Genomic DNA, 19,127 nt, shown 5'->3' with positions numbered 1-19,127 from the left:
AAGCCCTCTCCTGTGGAAGAGGGAGCGTCTCCCACAGAGAAGCAGCATGGCTCAGTGGAAAGAGCCCAGGCTTCGGAGTCAGATGTCATGGGCTCGAATCCTGACTCTGCCACTTATCAGCTGTGTGACTTTGGGCAAGTCACTTAACTTGTCTGTGCCTCAGTCCCCTCATCTGTACAATGGGGATGAAGACTGTGAGCCCCCCGTGGGACAACCTGATCACCTTGTAACCTCCCCAATGCTTAGAACAGTGCTTTGCCCTTAGTAAGCCCCCTTCTAGACTGTGAGCCCAAATATTTATTTTATTTTGTTACTATGTTTGGTTTTGTTACCTGTCTCCCCCTTCTAGACTGTGAGCCCGCTGTTGGGTAGGGACTGTCTCTATATGTTGCCAATTTGTACTTCCCAAGCGCTTAGTACAGTGCTCTGCACATAGTAAGCACTCAATAAATACGATTGATGATGCTCTGCACACAGTAAGCGCTCAATAAATATGATTGATTGATTGATTGATAGTAAGCGCTCAATGCCACTATTATTATTATGATGATGATGATGATGACGGAGCCGCGGGGTCCACTCACCGGTTGGGGCATCAGCAGATACAGGGGTGTCAGGGAAGGGGCCGGCTGGGGGTCACAGTTCAGGCCGAGCGCAATCAGGATCTCCTTCAGCACCTCAAACCTCTCGCTGTTGCTGGTTTTCAGCAGGTTGAAGTCATCCGGGGCCTGGGTGGCCACCGAGCCTGGAGACGCTTCCAGATGAACCTGTGGGGAAGGGCATCGGCTGTGAGAACCCCCCATCCCTGACTATGGGTCCGCCCTCCAGCCACCTCCGCCTCCACTCCCACTCTCTCTGACGTTGTCGCCGTCACCACCTGGGCTTGCCTGGGCCTGGTTGCCGCCGCACGCACCAGCGGTGTATCCCTGCGGGCGGTCAGCCCCTTGAGGACAGGGCCCCGGGGGCCAACCGCCCTACTCTCCAGCTCCTCAGCACCCGGCACTAAGCCCTGCGGGCGTCAGAAGCAGCGGGACCTAGTGGCTTGAGCCCGGGCCTACGAGTCGGAAAGACGTGGGTTCTAATCGCAGCTCTGCCGCTTGTCTGCTGGGTGACTTTGAACAGGTCGCTTCACTTCTCTCAGCCTCAGTTCCCTCATCTATAAAACGGCAATTAAGACGGCGAGCCCAATATGGGACAGGGACCGTGTCCGACTATTTGCTTGCATCCACCCCAGCACTTAATACGGTGCCTGGCACATAAATAATAATAATGATGATAATAATAATAATGATGGCATTTATTGAGCACTTACTATGTGCAAACCGTTCTAAGTGCTGGGGAGGTTACAAGGTGATCAGGTTGTCCCACGGGGGGCTCACAGTCTTCATCCCCATTTTTTACAGATGAGGTAACTGAGGGCCAGAGAAGTGAAGTGACTTGCCCAAAGTCACACAGCTGACAGTTGGTGGAGCCAGGATTTGAACTCATGGCCTCTGACTCCAGAGCCCGGGCTCTTTCCACTGAGCCACACTGCTTCTCCAGCAAATGATGGCATTTGTTGAGTGCTTACTATGTGCAAAGCACTGCTCTAAGTGCTGGGGAGGATATATGTTTGTACGTAGTTATTACTCTATTTTACTTGTACATATTTACTACTCTATTTTTTGTTAATATGTTTTGTTTCGTTGTCTGTCTCCCCCTTCTAGACTGTGAGCCCGCTGTTGGGTAGGGACTGTCTCTATATGTTGCCAACTTGTACTTCCCAAGTGCTTAGTACAGTTTTCTGCACACAGTAAGTGCTCAATAAATACGATTGAATGAATGAATGAATGAATGAATGAATGAATGAAGGTGATCAAGTTGTCCCACGGGGGGCTCACAGTCTTAATCCCCATTTTACAGATGAGGGAACTGAGGCACAGAGAAGTTAAATGACTCGCCCAAAGTCACCCAGCTGACAAGTGGCGGAGCTGGGATTTGAACCCATGACCTCTGACTCCAAAGCCCGGGCTCTTTCCACTGAGCCACGCTGCTTCTCTGTAAGTAAGCGGTTAACAAATACCACAATCATTATAACTACTAAGGCGGGGCGGGCCGGGCAACCCTGTGGGAAGCACAGGCTCTTGGTTCCCACAGGATCACGTCTCCCCTCTGCTCCTGGGCTGGAAGGATTCAGCAACAGAGGAAGAGGGCTGGGAAAATGGATGGGGGACGGCAGAATCCAGCCTGTGACCCCCAGATTGATCAGCTCCGATTTGGGGGTAGTCAGGGTGGTCCCCAAGGAGACGGTGGCACCCCCCGGCCCCCAGCCCGACAGAAAGTGACTTCCGATCCATCCGAATCGACGCTCTAACCCCACTGAGCTGGGTTCCAAGGCTGCGCCCTAAGGCACTTCTGTTCTGTTCCATCCGTAATAATGTCATTTATTAAGCGCTTACTATGCGCAAAGCACTGTTCTAAGCGCTGGGGTGGTTCCAAGGTGATCAGGTTGTCGCACAGGGGGCTCACAGTCTTCATCCCCATCTTACAGATGAGGTAACTGAGGCTCAGAAAAGTTAAGTGACTTGCCCAAAGTCACACAGCTGACAATTGGCGGAGCTGGAATTTGAACCCACGACCCCTGACTCCAAAGCCCGGGCTCTTTCCACTAAGCCACGCTGCTTACCATGGCAAAGATGGGGGTGGTGGGCCCCAAGCACGGAACTGGAGAGCCGTGGGCCCTGCTCGGATTATCACCCGAGCAGCAGATCGAGGGCGGGGAAGCCGCCATTCAGAGCAGGAACCGGACACCAGAAACCAGGGTGTTGGCCTGGGATTCCCAGAAAATAAATCCGGGGTCCTCTTGGGAGGTGGGGACATAAACCCCAAGGCCGGCGGAGAGAGGAGGCTCACATGCCGGCCAACCCCTACAAAATGAGTGACTCTGTCACACAAGAGGTCTTTGGGACGGGGGCATTTGACACTCCAGGAAGTGACCTTTGGGTCAAAAGGGGCTCGTTACAAGGAGGCAAAGGGGCCGTTTGGTTTGAAAGGGGCTCCCTCACACCATCGCCTACCTGGCACAGGACGGCTTCCCCGCCGGCCTCCCCGTGGGGCAGGTGGACGATGAGTCCCTCTCCTTCCGCCTCGGCCAGGTGACCCCGCAGCCTTCCCGGGCCGGCGGCCGGCGGCTCCCCCTCGAACGCCCAGCCGCTGGTCAGGACGTGCAGGCGGTGGCCCCTGCGGCCGGCCCCCCCGGAGAACGCCAGGTCCCGCACGGCCGGGCCGGGGGTGTCCCATCTCCGCAGGCGGAGGCCGCCGCACACGAAGGAGGAGGCCAGGCCCAGCACCTTCCCGCCCCGGCCCAGGTAGGCCAGGACCCGCCGGTGGACCTCCTCGGACAGCGGCTCCGTGGCAGTGAGCACCAGGAGCACGGCGCAGTCCAGCCACGGGGCCCCCAGCACGTCCTCCTCCCGCAGCGGGTACACGGTGTAGCCGTCCGCGGCCAGGCAGTCGGCCAGGATGGCCCGGAGCGGATGGAACCGGGCGGGATCGGCGCCCACGTACACCAGCACGTTGGGGGCCTTGTCGGAGGTGCCGGCTTTCCGTCCCCGTCCGGCGGCCGGGCCGGAGTCGCCGGCCGGGGGTCCGCCGTCGCTGCCGTAGGGGATGTTCTCGGAGGACGCGACCTTGACCGACTCGATGGTGCTGTCCTCCAGCTCCAGACATTCGTGGCAGCTGGACAGGTGGAGGGGATGGAGGTGGCAGTGGGGATGGGTGAGACCGGCGGGCTCTCTGGGGGCAGCGCGGCCTTCCCGCGGCTCCGCCGGCCTCTCCGCCGCCAGCTGCTGCAGCTCCTTCAGCACGGATTCCTGCAGGTGCACGGCTGAGGGGTTGGAGGAGAACAAACAGGCCACGTTAACGGTTTATGGAGCCCTTTTAGACTGTGAGCCCACTGTTGGGTAGGGACTGTCTCTATATGTTGCCAACTTGTACTTCCCAAGCGCTTAGTACAGTGCTCTGCACACAGTAAGCACTCAATAAATACGATTGATGATGATGGAGCAGGAAGCCTCGGGCAGGGAGACTTTCCGCCCCGGGGCCTGGGGCTTACGGAGCTGGGCCCTGATTGAGGGCTTCGGACAACAGGCCACGGCTCAAACCAGGACCGGCTTCAGGCGGACGCGGCCGACGGGCAGTGTGGCCTGGTGGATAGAAGCAGCGTGGCTCAGTGGAAAGAGCCCGGGCTTTGGAGTCAGAGGTCATGGGTTCAAATCCCTGCTCTGCCAACTGTCAGCTGTGTGACTTTGGCCCAGTCACTTCACTTCTCTGGGCCACAGTTACCTCATCTGGAAAATGGGGATTAAAAACTGTGAGCCCCCAGTGGGACAATGTGATCACCTTGTAACCTCCCCAGCGCTTAGAACAGTGCTTTGCACATAGTAAGCACTTAACAAATTCATTCAGTCATATTTATTGAGCGCTTACTGTGTGCAGAGCACTGTACTAAGAGCTTGGGAAGTATAAATTGGCAACATCTAGAGATGGTCCCTACCCAACAGTGGGCTCACAGTCTGGAAGGGGGAGACAGAGAACAAAACAAAACATATTAACAAAATAAAATAAACAGAATAAATATGTACAAATAAAATAGAGTAATAAATACATACAAACATATATACATATATACAGGTGCTGCGGGGAGGGGAAAGAGGTAAGGCGGGGGGGATGGGGAGGGGGAGGAGGGGGAGAGGAAGGAGGGGGCTCAGTCTGAGAAGGCCTCTTCATTACCATCATCATTATTATTATTATTATTATTATAGAGCACAGGCCTCAAGAGTCAGAAGGACGGGGGTTCTAATCTCCACTCCGCCACTTGCCTGCGGTGTGACTTTGGGCAAATCACTTCACTTCTCTGTGCCTCAGTTACCTCATCTGTAAAATGGAGATTAAAAACTGTGAGCCCCCAGTGGGACAACCTGATCACCTTGTAACCTCCCTAGCACTTAGAACAGTGCTTTGCACATAGTAAGCACTTAACAAATACCATTATTATTATTATTATTATTATTATAGAGCACAGGCCTCAGAGTCAGAAGGATGGGGCTTCTAATCTCTGCTCCGCCACTTGCCTGCGGTGTGACCTTGGACCTCTCTGTGCCTCAGTTGCCTCATGTGCAGAATGGGATTAGGACTGCAAGACCCACGTGGGACAGGGACTGTGTCCAACCCAATTTGCTTGACTCCCCCCAAGCCATTGGTACAGTGCCTGGTGCATAGTAAGCGCTTAAACACCACAATTATTATAGTTATTTTGTGTGGGGGAGAGTTAGGACGGTGGCTGAATTAGCAATGGGGAGGAGACAGAGACCCGCTGAAGCGCGGGGGTCCCACGGGCTTCCGCATCCATGCCACTGGGCAGTGTCATGTATGATAATAATAATAATGGTATTTGTTAAGAGTTTACTATGTGCCGAGCACTGTACTAAGTGCTGGAATAGACACCAACGCTTAGTACAGTGCTCTGCACACAGTAAGCGCTCAATAAATATGACTGAATGAAGGAATGAATGAATGAATTCCAGGTTAGCAGACTGTCCCACGTGGGGCTCACAGTCTTAATCCCCATTTGACGGATGAGGTAACTGAGGCCCAGCGAAGTTAAGCGACTTGCCCGAAGCCGCACAGCTGACAAGTGGCGGAGCCGGGATTAGAACCCAGGACCTCTGACTCCCAAGCCCGGGCTCTTTCCATTAAGCCACGCTGCTTCTCTGTGTATGAACGCTGCGGGGGTAAAAGGCCCCCCATGGTGATGTCATAGGGAATGGGAAGGAGCAAGAAATTTCTCCCTGCTCTAGCAGCAGGATGACTGAAGCCAGCGTCGCCCGCCGGGCAACAACAATGCCCACCGCAGCTCAGAAACGGGCACCCTCCCTGTCCCCTTCCAGAACACTACAGGTGATGACCTCAGTTCCCTCATCTGTAAAATGGGGATTGAGGCTGTGAGCCCCACGCGGGACAGGGAAGAGTTGGGATTAAAACTCAAATCCTCTGATTCCCAGGCCTGTGCTCTTTCTGCTAGGCCATGCTGCTTCTTTCCTTCTCTCCCTCTTTTTCCCTTTCTCTCTGTTTTGCTTTCTCCTCCTTGCTATCCTTTCCTTCTCTTTCTCTCGCCCTCCTTCCATTCCCTCCCTCCCAACAGGATTTTTCTCACTCTCTTCTTCTCCTCCCTGTCCCCCGCCCCCCCCCCGCCCCCCCCCCCCCGCCCCCCTCTCCTGTTCCGGGTGACTTAAATCTGGTCACCATGGGGAAAATGTATTTTTTACTTAAGAAAGGGCATGAAGAAGCTCCATGCTAGAGCGGGGAGTGAATTTGGAAACTTGGAAAGGTCTCGGATGATGATAAAATACCCCAGTCAATCAATCAAACAATAGCGCTTATTGACTGCGAGCTCGTTGAGGGCAGGAATGTGTCCGTTTGTCGTTATATTGTATTCTCCCAAGCGCTTAGTACAGTGCTTTGCACCCAGTAAGTGCTCAATAAATGTGATTGCTCTATTTATTTTACTTGTACATATTTACTATTCTATTTATTTTGTTAATGACGTGCTTCTAGCTTTACTTCTATTTATTCTGATGACTTGACACCTGTCCACATGCTTTGTTTTGTTGTCTGTCTCCCCCTTCTAGACTGTGAGCCCGGTAGGGACCGCCTCTAGATGTTGCCGACTTGGACTTCCCAAGCGCTTAGTACAGTGCTCTGCACACAGTGAACGCTCAATAAATACGACTGAATGAATGAATCTCCTGGACTCCCATTGCTCTGGTTTCCAATTCTCGCCTTCAACAGGGGTTAAAAGAAAATCCACAGCCCTGAGCTGTTGAGCTGAGAGTTTTGGCACACGCATACTGGATACACCTCTCTGTCCTGCTATACCACAGGCTCAAGAAAAGAACTCACTCTCTTCTGGTGGCCCAGAGCGGCCCGAGATCGCTGAGCACACCGGGTCAGCGGCTGCAGGAGCCCCAGGCCACTCAGGGCCAGGCCTGAGGCCAAGGATCCACGGACAGTGGGGAGAACCTTTTTGGGAGGATTCTGGACCCTACACTCACTTTCCACCCGGGAAACCCAGAGAATTTTCCATGCCTGTCCGGTGGAGCATCTCCCCGGATACTCACAGACGATCTTCTGCGGGATCATTCCGTCGTCCATGCGGAGTCTGTCTTCCAGGAACGCGATCCCCAGCTTGCTGAAGTCGTCCACGCTGGCTTTGGCCATTAACTGGTACGGATCCCCGGGCCGGCAGGCCAACGGGAAGCAACAGTCTGAAAGTCTAACAATCTGGGGGAGAGGGGGGAGAGAGGGGCTTTAGATTGCGCTGGGATGTGGGTGGCTGGGAAGAATCAATCAATCATATTTATTGAGCGCTTACTGTGAGCAGAGCACTGTACTAAGCGCTTGGGAAGGACAAGTTGGCAACATACAGAGACAGTCCCTACCCAACAGTGGGCTCACAGTCTAAAAGGGGGAGACAGAGAACAAAACCAAACATACTAACAAAATAAAATAAACAGAATAGATACGTAATAAATAGAATAGATATGTAAATAAATAGAATAGATATGCCCCAGTCTTCCAACCGGGAAGCAGACTTTGTTGCCAGTGTCAACAGCCCCGGGACAGAAGAGTTCCTTCCTTACACTGGCTCTCATTCCCACCCACTCGACTGCCCAACGAGGACAGGGTGGAAAATCCGTAACCCACAAGAACCCGCCGATGAGGAAAGAGAAACAAAAGGGAAGACGAGCCAGTTGAAGAGAAAGGCGTGGTACAAACCAAGCGGACCCTCACCTCTTCGGGCGAGGCGGTTGCTGCCTGCAAACTCTCGGCGTGGGTCGCCACGCTCTCGGCCACGAAGGCGATGTGCTCTGCGCCCAGGATGTCGCCCGGGTACACAAAGGGAGAAACCAGTAGCAGGACCCACGTGTTCAGGTCATCGATCGACTAGACGGGAAGAGGGATGTTTTTGCCTCCATTTCCCCAGCTACCGACCACCCCCCGCGACGCCTTCCCGCCAACTTTCATAGAGAAGAAGGGCACCAGGCCAACCTCCCCAGTGCTTCCTCTCTACCTCACATCTCCCCAGTGCAGCCCCCAAGTCCCGATTGATGCGGACAGTCTCTGGTCCAGACTATCGCGCCGTGGGCAGGGACGGGGCCAGTCCAAGGACCCCAACCACCCACATCCCAGCCGTCAATCTTGTGGGGAAGTCGGCTTAGCCTTAGTGATGAGGAGTCAGACTAGTACTGGACTCAACAGAGGCGTTGCAGTGACCCATCCAATCTGTCAATCAATCATCATCATCATCATCATCAATCGTATTTATTGAGCGCTTACTATGTGCAGAGCACTGTACTAAGCGCTTGGGAAGTACAAGTTGGCAACATATAGAGACAGTCCCTACCCAACAGTGGGCTGACAGTCTAAAAGGGGGAGACAGAGAACAAAACCAAACATACTAACAAAATAAAATAAATAGAATAGATATGTACAAGCAAAATAAATAGAGTAATAAATATGTACGAACATATAGACATATATACAGGTGCTGTGGGGAAGGGAAGGAGGTAAGATGGGGGGGATGGAGAGGGGGACGAGGGGGAGAGGAAGGAAGGAAGGGGCTCAGTCTGGGAAGGCCTCCTGGAGGAGGTGAGCTCTCAGCAGGGCCTTGAAGGGAGGGAGAGCTCGTATTTATTGAGCGCTTACTAGGTGCAGAGAAAACTGTACTAAGCTCTTGGGAGAATACAATGTAACAGAGTTGGTAGACACATTCCCTGCCCACAATGAGCTCCTCTGGGTAAGAAAGAGAAATGTCGGGGGGAAAGTTGGGGGTGGCTACTCAGGCTGAGGGTGGGATAGGAGCCTGAGGGGGCTGGTCCTAAGAGGTGAGAGCCACTGGGGTCTAATAATAATCATTACAGTATTTTATTAAGCACTTACTATGTGCTAGGCACTGTCCTAAGCGCTGCTGGCGAGGGGGGGGGGGGGATACAAGCAAATCGGGTTGGACACAGTCCCTGTCCCACGTGGGGCTCACAGTCTTCAACCCCATTCTACAGATGAAAAGCAGCGTGGCTCAGTGGAAAGAGCACAGGCTTTGGAGTCAGAGGTCATGGGTTCGAATGCCACATGTCTGCCACATGTCTGCTGTGTGGCACTGGGCAAGTCACTTAACTTCTCTGAGCCTCCGTTACCTCATCTGTAAAATGGGGATTAAGACTGGGAGCCCCACGTGGGACAACCTGATCACCTTGTATCTCTCCAGAGCTTAGAACTGTGCTTTGCACATAGTAAGTGCTCAACAAATGCCATCATCATCATTATTATTATTCAATCGTATTTATTGAGCGCTTACTATGTGCAGAGCACTGGACTAAGCGCTTGGGAAGTACAAATTGGCAACATATAGAGACGGTCCCTACCCAACAGTGGGCTCACAGTCTAGAAGCGTATTTATTGAGCGCTTACTGTGTGAAGAGCACTGGAATAATAATAATTATTATTACTATAAGTTAACTGAGGCCCAGAGGCGTGAAGCGACTTGCCCAGGGCCACACAGCAGACAAGTGGCAAAGCCAGGACTGGAACCCATGACCTTCTGTCTAATGAGCCCCCATACGTCTTCTCACTGAGCTAATTCACCTCTCTGGGGATCTCAGGGAGGAAACAAAGGAACTACGAGGAGAATACGGTTATTAATCGGCTGTTGCTCTTAGATTTACGACCATTTGCTTACATATATGCACGCAATAAAAACTTGGTAATGAGTCATGTGAGAGTGCCATGGCATTTTCAAAACTGGCACAGCTGGACAAAAAAAAAAAAACCATCCTGCTCCCCATTTCAATTAATCAATCAGTCGCATTCATTGAGCGCTTACTGTGTGCAGAGCACTGTACTAAGCGCTTGGGAAGTAGAAGTTGGCAACATATAGAGACGGTCCCTACCCAACAGTGGGCTCACAGTCTAGAAGGGGGACACAGAGAACAAAACAAAACATATTAACAAAATAAAATAAATAGAATAGATATGTACAAGTAAAATACATAAATTTCCCTTCAAAACTCTGAGGAGCCAAGGCTGTGGGGTCCGATCCCTTCATATTTCACCTGAGAAATGGCAAAGCCCCTTGTAGTAATAATAATTATTATTATTATTAAAGTACCTGTTACTTGCTTACTGGGTATCAAACGCTGTTCTAAGCACTGGGGTAGAGACTTGACACCTATCCACATGTTTTGTTTTGTTGTCTGTCTCCCCTTTCTAGACTGTGAGCCCGTTGTCGGGTAGGGACCGTCTCTAGATGTTGCCAACTTGGACTTCCCAAGCGCTTAGTACAGTGCTCTGCACCCAGTAAGCGCTCAATACGATTGGACGAATGAAATGAATGAAAGTTCATCAGGTTGGACACAGTCCCTGTCCCACAGGGGGTTCATACTCTTAATCCCCCATTTGACAGAGGAGGTAACCGAGGCACAGAGAAATAACTTGCTCAAGGTCACCCGGCAGACAACACAAGTGGTTGATCTGGGATTAGAACCCAGGTCCTTCTGACTCCCGGGCCTGTGCTCTATCCAGGCAGAAATTAGAAAATTACACTTTAGAAAAATACCCTAACCCTAATTAGTTCATAATCAATCGTATTTATTGAGCGCTAACTGTGTGCAGAGCACTGTACTAAGCGCTTGGGAAGTACAAGTGGGCAACATATAGAGACAGTCCCTACCCAACAGTGGGCTCACAGTCTAAAAAAGGTAACACGACCCACCTGAACACACCATCATCATCATCATAATAATGGCATTTATTCAGCGCTTACTATGTGCAAAGCACTGTTCTAAGCACTGGGGAGGTTACAAGGTGATCAGGTTGTCCGAGCAACCGAACCACGCTGCTTCTCCTACAGGATGGTGAGGATGCAGGAGGAAGAGGAGGAAGGAGCTTGTTCGTTACCTCCTATCCCTCCCCATAGCACCTGTATATACGTATATATGCTTGTATGTATTTATTACTCTACTTATTTATTTTACTTGTACGTATTTATTCTATTTATTTTATTTTGTTCATATGTTTTGTTTTGTTGTCTGCCTCTCCCTACTAGACTGCGAGCCTGCTGTTGGGTAGGGACTGTCTCTATGTGTTGCCAACTTGTACTTCCCAAGCGCTTAGTCCAGTACTCCGCACACAGTAAGCGCTCAATAAATACAATCGAATGAATATGTTTGTACATATTTATTCTATTTATTTTATTTTGTGAATATGTTTTGCTTTGTTGTCCGTCTCCCCCTTCTAGGCTGTGAGCCCACTGTTGGGTAGGGACCGTCTCTATCTGTTGCCAACTTGTACTTCCCAAGCGCTTAGTCCAGTGCTCTGCACACAGTAAGCGCTCAATAAATACGATTGAATGAATACGTTTGTACATATTTATTCTATTTATTTTATTTTGTGAATATGTTTTGTTGTCCATCTCTCCCTTCTAGGCTGTGAGCCCACTGTTGGGTAGGGACCGTCTCTGTTGCCAACTTGGACTTCCCAAGCGCTTAGTCCAGTACTCTGCAAACAGTAAGTGTTCAATAAATATGACTGAATGAATATGTTCGTACATATTTATTCTATTTATTTTATTTTGTGAACATGTTTTGTTTTGTTGTCCGTCTCCCCCTTCTAGGCTGTGAGCCCACTGTTGGGTAGGGACAGTCTCTATCTGTTACCAACTTGTACTTCCAAAGTGCTTAGTCCAGTGCTCTGCACACAGTAAGCGCTCAATAAATACAATCGAATGAATATGTTCATACATATTTATTCTATTTATTTTATTTTGTTAATATGTTTGGTTTTGTTCTCTGTCTCCCCCTTCTAGACTGTGAGCCCACTGTTGGGTAGGGACCGTCTCTATCTGTTGCCAACTTGGACTTCCCAAGCGCTTAGTCCAGTGCTCTGCACACAGTTAAGCGCTCGATAAATACGATCGAATGAATATGTTCGTACATATTTATTCTATTTTGAGAATATGTCGCGTTTTGTTGTCTGTCTCCCCCTTCTAGACTGCGAGCCCACTGTTGGGTAGGGACCGTCTCTAGATGTGGCCACCTTGTACTTCCCAAGCGCTTAGTCCAGTGCTCTGCACACAGTAAGCGCTCAATAAATACGACTGAATGAATATGTCCGTACATATTTATTCTATTTTGTGAACATTTTGTGTTTTGTCGTCCGTCTCCCCCTTCCAGACTGCGAGCCCGCTGTTGGGTAGGGACCGTCTCTAGATGTGGCCACCTTGTACTTCTCAAGCGCTTAGTCCAGTGCTCTGCACACAGTAAGCGCTCGATAAATACGACTGAATGAATATGTCCGTACATATTTATTCTATTTTGTGAACATTTTGTGTTTTGTTGTCCGTCTCCCCCTTCTAGACTGCGAGCCCGCTGTTGGGTAGGGACCGTCTCTAGGTGTGGCCACCTTGTACTTCCCAAGCGCTTAGTCCAGTGCCCTGCACACAGTAAGCGCTCAATAAATACGACTGAATGAATATGTCCGTACATATTTATTCTATTTTGTGAACATTTTGTGTTTTGTCGTCCGTCTCCCCCTTCTAGACTGCGAGCCCGCTGTTGGGGAGGGGCCGTCTCTAGGTGTTGCCAACCTGGACTTCCCAAGTGCTTACACAGTAAGCGCTCAATCAACACGATCCCTTCCCCACAGCACCTGTATAGATATTTGTACATATTTATTGCTCTATTTATTTATTTTACTTGCACATATCTGTTCATTTTATTTTGTTAAGGTTTGGTTTTGTTGTCTTGTCTCCCCCTTCTAGACTGTGAGCCCGCTGTTGGATACGTTGCTAACTTGTACCTCCCGAGCGCTTAGTACAGTGCTCTGCACCCAGTAAGCGCTCAATAAATACGATTGAATGAATGAATGACTGACTGAATGAATGACTAGTTCCCTCCCCGTGGTACCTGCGGGCGTCCGGTGCAGAAGAGGCTGGGCCCCACCCGCAGCCACACGGCGTCGTCGCGGGCGGAAGCCAGGGGGCGCTGCGGAGCCGGGGCGGGCCGGCGCGGCCCGGAGAGCGCCTCCCCGCGGCAGAAGGTGAAAGAGCATGGCGAGCGGTGCAGCCGCCGCACGGCCCGGCGGACCAGCCGCGCGGGCCCCGCGCCCCACCGCGCCCACAGGTACAGGTAGCACAGCGTGATCAGCATCGCACGCACGCCCGGACCACCCCCCGGCGCAGGCGCCACGGCGGACCCCGCCCCCGAGCGCTACGATTGGCTGCCGCAGAGGAAAGCTCGACTCTGATTGGCCGCCGGACACCCCCCCCTTCCTGCGCGTGCGCCGCTCAGCCTAGGCCACTGCCGGAAACCCAGGGGGCGCGGCCTTCACGCACCGCCCGCAAGCGCTCCGATTGGCTGTCGGAAGAGGAACGCTCGACCCTGATTGGCCGCCCTCTTCGCTCGCTCTCTCCCCGCCTGACGCCCCCCTCCCGCCCGCGCATGCGCCGCTCCGCCTAGGCCCCGCCCCCTGCCGGAGATCCAGGGGCGGGGCCTTCACACACACCCCCCAAGCGCTCCGATTGGGTGCCGGAAGAGGAAAGCTCGAGTCTGATTGGCCGCTCTCTTTTCTCTCCCTCCCCGCCCGACCAACCCCCATTCTACGCATGCGCCGCTCCGACTAGGCCCCGCCCACCTGCTGGAGACCGAAGGGGCGGGGCCTCCACACACCGTCCCCAAGCGCTCCGATTGGCTGCCTCAAGAGAAAGCTTGAGCCTGATTGGTCACTTTCTTTTCTCTCTCTTTCTCTAGTCCCACCCCCGCCTGCGCATGCGCCGTTCCGCCCAGGCTCCGTCCACGTGCCGGAGACCGGAGGGGCGGGGCCCACACGCAGGCAGCCCCCATTGGCTCAGCCTCGGCCCCGCCCCTCAATTGGCTGCCAAAGCTCGAGCCTGATTGGCCGCCCTCTTCAATCCCCCCGCCCGACCCCCCCACGGCGTGCGCATGCGCCGCTCCGCCTAGGCCCAGACCACTTGTGGACTAAGCACTTGGGAAGTTCAAGTTGGCAACATCATCATCAATTGTATTTATTGAGCGCTTACTGTGTGCAGAGCACTGTACTAAGCGCTTGGGAAGTACAAATTGGCAACATATAGAGACAGTCCCTACCCAACAGTGGGCTCACAGTCTAGAAGCCCCAACCCAGTGGTTTAAGGGCTAAAGCCGGGGCCTGGGACGCAGAAGGTCATGGGTTCTAATCCCTGCTCCTCCCCCTGTCTGCTGGGTGATCTTGGGCAAATCACTTCACTTCTCTGTGCCTCAGTTCCCTCATCTGTAAAATGGGGATTAAGAGACTGAGCCCCATATGATGATAATGACGGCATTTATTAAGCACCTACTATGCGCAAAGCACTGTTCTAAGCACGGGGGAGGATACAAGGTGATCAGGCTGTCCCACGTGGGGCTAACAGTCTTAATCCCCATTTTCCAGATGAGGTCACTGAGGCCCAGAGAAGTGAAGTGACTTGCCCAAAGTCACACAGCTGACCGTTGGCGGAGCTGGGATTTGAACCCATGACCTCTGACCACTGTTCCACATGGACTTCCCCAAGAGTTGTAGATAAAGGAACTTTTCATTGTATATGATAACTGCAAAGTTTAAAAGGAATCATGAATTTCTCCCAAGTGGTGCTAAATCTGCACAATTGTTTGCTATACTCACTTAAAGTATTGCAAGGTTTGAGATGCATTTGTTGAAAGCACTTGATATATATATCTATATCTACACATATATATACATATATGTTTTGTTTTGTTGTCTGTCTCCTCCTCCTAGACTGAGCCCGCTGTTGGGTAGGGACCGTCTCTAGATGTTGCCAACCTGTACTCCCCAAGCGCTTAGTACAGTGCTCTGCACACAGTAAGTGCTCAATAAATACGATTGAATGAATGAATGAATGACTCCAAAACCCGGGCTCTTTCCACTGAGCCACGCATGGGTTCTAATCCCTGCTCCACCACTTGTCTGCTGTGTGACTTTGGACAAATCACTTCACTTCTCTGTGCCTCAGTTCCTTCATCTGTAAAATGGGGATGAAGACGGTGAGCCCCCCGTGGGACAACCTGATCACCTTGTAACCTCCCCAGCACTTAGAACAGTGCTTTGCACATAGTAAGCGCTTAATAAATGCCATCATTATTATTACTTAACTTCTCTGTGCCTGAGTTCCCTCATCTGTCGAATGGGGATTAAGAGAGTGAGCCCCATATTCATTCAATCAATCAATCGTATTTATTGAGCGCTGACTGTGTGCAGAGCACTGTACTAAGCGCTTGGGAAGTACAAGTTGGCAACATATAGAGACGGTCCCTACCCAACAGTGGGCTCACAGTCTAGAAGGGGGAGACAGAGAACAAAACCAAACATATTAACAAAATAAAATAAATAGGATAGATATGTACAAGTAAAATAAATAAATAAATAGAGTAATAAATATGTACAAACATATATATATATATACATTCATTCATTCAATTGTACAATCTCTGGCTCCCAAGCCCGGGCTCTTTCCACTGAGCCACGCTGCTTCTCTGCTCTCTCCCAACAGCGGAAAGAGACAGGCCGTCATTCATTCAATCGTAATTATTGAGAGTTTACTGTGTGCAGAGCACCGTACTAAGCGCTTGGGAAGTACAAGTCAGCAACATATAGAGACAGTCCCTACCCAGCAATGGGCTCACAGTCTTGGAGGAGCAGCATGGCTCAGTGGAAAAAGCCTGGGCTTTGGAGTCCGAGGTCATGGGTTCAAACCCCGGCTCTGCCAACTGTCAGCTGTGTGACTTTGGGCAAGTCACTTCACTTCTCTGGGCCTCAGTTACCTCATCTGGGAAATGGGGATTAAGACTGTGAGCCCCCTATGGGACAACCCGATCACGTTGGAACCTCCCCAGCGCTTAGAACAGTGCTTTGCACATAGTAAGCGCTTAGCAAATACTATCATTATTATTATTACTTCCCCCTGCCCCTCCTTTCCCAGCAAACAGCACGGCCCCACAGGGTAATTCTACCAAAGGATGCTTTATTTCTCCCCAGCATGGGGCAAGAAGGGACACGAAGGTCAGGGGACAGGAGCGGAGGGGAACGGGAGAGGACCGAAGGCCCTGTGTCACCCCAGCACGTCACAGCTGCCGTGGAGTAAGGAAAGAGGAAGGGTTCAGGCTCCCCGTAACCGGAGTCAGGGTTCAGAGATCCGGGGCCACGTTCTCCTGGTCAGAAGCGTCCCCTTCTTCGGTCAGAGGCGTCTGAAATGCGCATGGGCACGGGTCAAGTGGTGATCCCACAGCCCCCCACCCTCCTCAGCCCCCCTCTCACCTCAGCGGGCCCGTCCTCCAGCCGCAGCGAGGCATAATAGCGCAGCACCCGGGGGTCAGACCGCACCACGTTGGGGTCAAAGTCCAGCACGCGGAGGCCCCGCAGGCTGCGGGCTCTGGACAGCGCTACGTAGGCCTGTCCGCTCTCAAACACCCGAGCCAGAGAGATCTCCACGCAGTCCAGGGACATGCCCTGCGGTCAAGAGATCGGAGGGGAGGGAGGTCATTGAAGGGAGTGGGGTGCAGAGTTCTGGGGGACCCTCCCCAGCCCCCTCAGTCACCAACCTGGCTCTTATGGATGGACAGGGCCCAGGCCAGGCGGAGGGGCAGTTGCTGGCGACTCAAAGGTTGCCCCCCCGGGCCCTGCAGGCTCCAGCGCTCAAAACGCACAACCTCCGTGACGCCACATAGAAACCGCACCTGGGGGAGCCCTGGGAGAGGGAGAGACAGAAGAGACAGAGACAGGGCCCAGGTGAGTGGGATGGGCAGGGAGAGAGATTAGACTGTGAGCCCACTGTTGGGTAGAGACTGTCTCTACATGTTGCCAACTTGTACTTCCCAAGCGCTTAGTACAGTGCTCTGCACCCAGTAAGCACTCAATAAATACAATTGATTGATTGATGTAGTTGAGACAGCTGAGCAAGGTGCAGCTGTGCAGGGTGGGGGCCATAGGCTTGCCCCCCCCCGGCACCAAGTCTTCCCATATCTTATTCATTCATTTAATCGTATTTATTGAATGCTTACTGTATGCGGAGCACTGAGCGCTTGGGAAAGTACAGACTGAGCCCCCTCTTTCCTCTCCCCATCGTCCCCCCCGCCTTACCTCCTTCCCTTCCCCACAGCACCTGTATATATGTATATATGTTTGTATGGATTTATTACTCTATTTTACTTGTACATATCTATTCTATTTATTTTATTTTGTTAATATGTTTTGTTCTCTGTCTCCCCCTTCTAGACTGTGAGCCCACTGTTGGGTAGGGACCGTCTCTATATGTTGCCAACTTGTACTTCCCAAGTGCTTAGTACAGTGCTCTGCACACAGTAAGCGCTCAATAAATACGATTGATTGATTACAGTACAACAATAAACATTGGGGACCGTCTGTATATGTTGCCGACTTGTACCTCCCAAGCGCTTGGTACAGTGCTCCGCTCGCAGTAAGCGCTCGATAAATAGCGCAGATAAACAGTCTGGTGCGGGGGAGACATCAATACAAATAAATACAATTACAGATATGTACGTAAGTGCTGTGGGGCTGGGACTGGGGGAAGAGCAAAGGGAGCCTGTCAGGCAACTTGCTGTGCACTAGCTCATTCATTTAGTCATATTTATTGAGTGCCTACTGTGTGTAGAGCACTGTACTAAGTGCTTGGAAAGTACAATTCAGCAAAACAGACAATCCCTGCCCACATCGGGCTTACAGTCCTTGGGTGGGTAAAATCTGGTAAAAATAGACATGGTCCGAGGGAGCGAGACCTGAATATAAGCTTCAGGTAGCAGAGGCCGTGGAAAGACCTCCATCCCACCTTCTCCCAGTTCTAGTGTCCTTGCAGTGCTGATCCTGGGACAATCATTGCCAACTTGTACTTCCCAAGTGCTTAGTACAGTGCTCTACACACAGTAAGCACTCAATAAATACGACTGAATGGATCGAGGCTGACCGTTTAGCTCTCCTCAGCCTGCCCACCATTCCCCATCTCCAGCCAACCCCCCAACTCAAACCCACCCTCCAGATTCCCCGGGTCCCGGAATCCACGGCCCTCCCTCCCACCCCCAGACCACCCCATCCACTCACCTTTCTCTCCAGCCTCAAATCCCACCACAACCCCACGGGCCCCGTTCACCAGTCCTCGGGTCACCGCCAAGTTCTTCACCAGGATCACCTGGGATGGACGGGAGAGGTCAGGAGAAGAAAAGGAAGAGGCCGAGGGGGAACCTCCCCATCGCCCCCGCCTTACCTCCTTCCCCTCCCCACAGCACCTGTATATATGTTTGTGCGTATTTATTATTCTATTTTATTTGTACATATTTATTCTATTTATTTTATCTTGTTAATATGTTTTGTTTCATTCTCTGTCTCCCCCTTCTAGACTGTGAGCCCACTGTTGGGTAGGGACCGTCTCTCTATGTTGCCAACTTGGACTTCCTAAGCGCTTAGTCCAGTGCTCTGCACACAGTAAGCGCTCAATAAATACGATTGAGTGAATGAATGAATGAACCTGACCTGTCGTGACCGGACTAAGCCTCTCAGTCTCCCCCGTCCCAAATTTGGGCCCAGCCCAACCTGAGCTCGGTGCCCAGTCCCAGCCCACCATCATGCTGAGTTCTAGCTGTGGTCTGTGCCCATGCTTCTGGTTCTTGACGATCGGCGACGTTGCCCGGGGAGCGAGCAAGCTGCAGCGGGGTGGAGAACTGGGGCTGTGGACCTCCCGCCCCCTGTTAAACCCAACAGAGAACCTCAATGTGGGGAGGGGGAGCAGAGGATGTAGAGGGAAAGCCCCCTTCCTGGATCCCATCCCAATCAACAGTCGCCTCCTGCCCCGGCCTTCGGTCACCTGGGCTCCCAGCTTCAGCTGCAACTGTGGCCCTACTGGACACTGCCTATTGATGGATCCGGCTTGCTCGGGGTCACTGTCCACAGCCTCGTAGCATCGCACAGCCCCTGGGGGGGATGGAGTGGGACGGGGGTGAGGGAACTGAGGCAGGATGGGAAGCACTAAAGAC

The 19,127-nt window shown here is 52.0% G+C and overlaps 1 protein-coding gene across 2 annotated transcripts in view; it reads right to left on the bottom strand.

Annotated features, from left to right (window-relative positions):
- HLCS (holocarboxylase synthetase) overlaps positions 1-19,127 on the bottom strand; it is a 103,288-nt gene that overhangs the window by 68,822 nt on the left and 15,339 nt on the right. The window contains exons 8-15 of one of the 2 annotated variants that reach the window (XM_038766355.1): positions 18,959-19,065; positions 18,199-18,286; positions 16,686-16,831; positions 16,402-16,593; positions 7,831-7,983; positions 7,158-7,320; positions 3,057-3,865; positions 585-767 (exon numbers count right to left, since the gene is read on the bottom strand). In XM_038766355.1, the coding sequence (XP_038622283.1) occupies positions 585-767; positions 3,057-3,865; positions 7,158-7,320; positions 7,831-7,983; positions 16,402-16,593; positions 16,686-16,831; positions 18,199-18,286; positions 18,959-19,065 (1,841 nt within the window). Of the gene's footprint in view, positions 1-584; positions 768-3,056; positions 3,866-7,157; positions 7,321-7,830; positions 7,984-12,998; positions 13,242-16,401; positions 16,594-16,685; positions 16,832-18,198; positions 18,287-18,958; positions 19,066-19,127 lie in introns of those variants that run through there. The other variant, XM_038766353.1, reaches the window with a different exon arrangement.

Source organism: Tachyglossus aculeatus, chromosome 24 (assembly GCF_015852505.1).
Source record: "Tachyglossus aculeatus isolate mTacAcu1 chromosome 24, mTacAcu1.pri, whole genome shotgun sequence".
Lineage (NCBI taxonomy): Eukaryota > Metazoa > Chordata > Mammalia > Monotremata > Tachyglossidae > Tachyglossus > Tachyglossus aculeatus.
The sequence above is the reverse complement of the archived record's forward strand: the minus strand, read 5'-3'. Positions and strand labels throughout refer to the sequence as shown.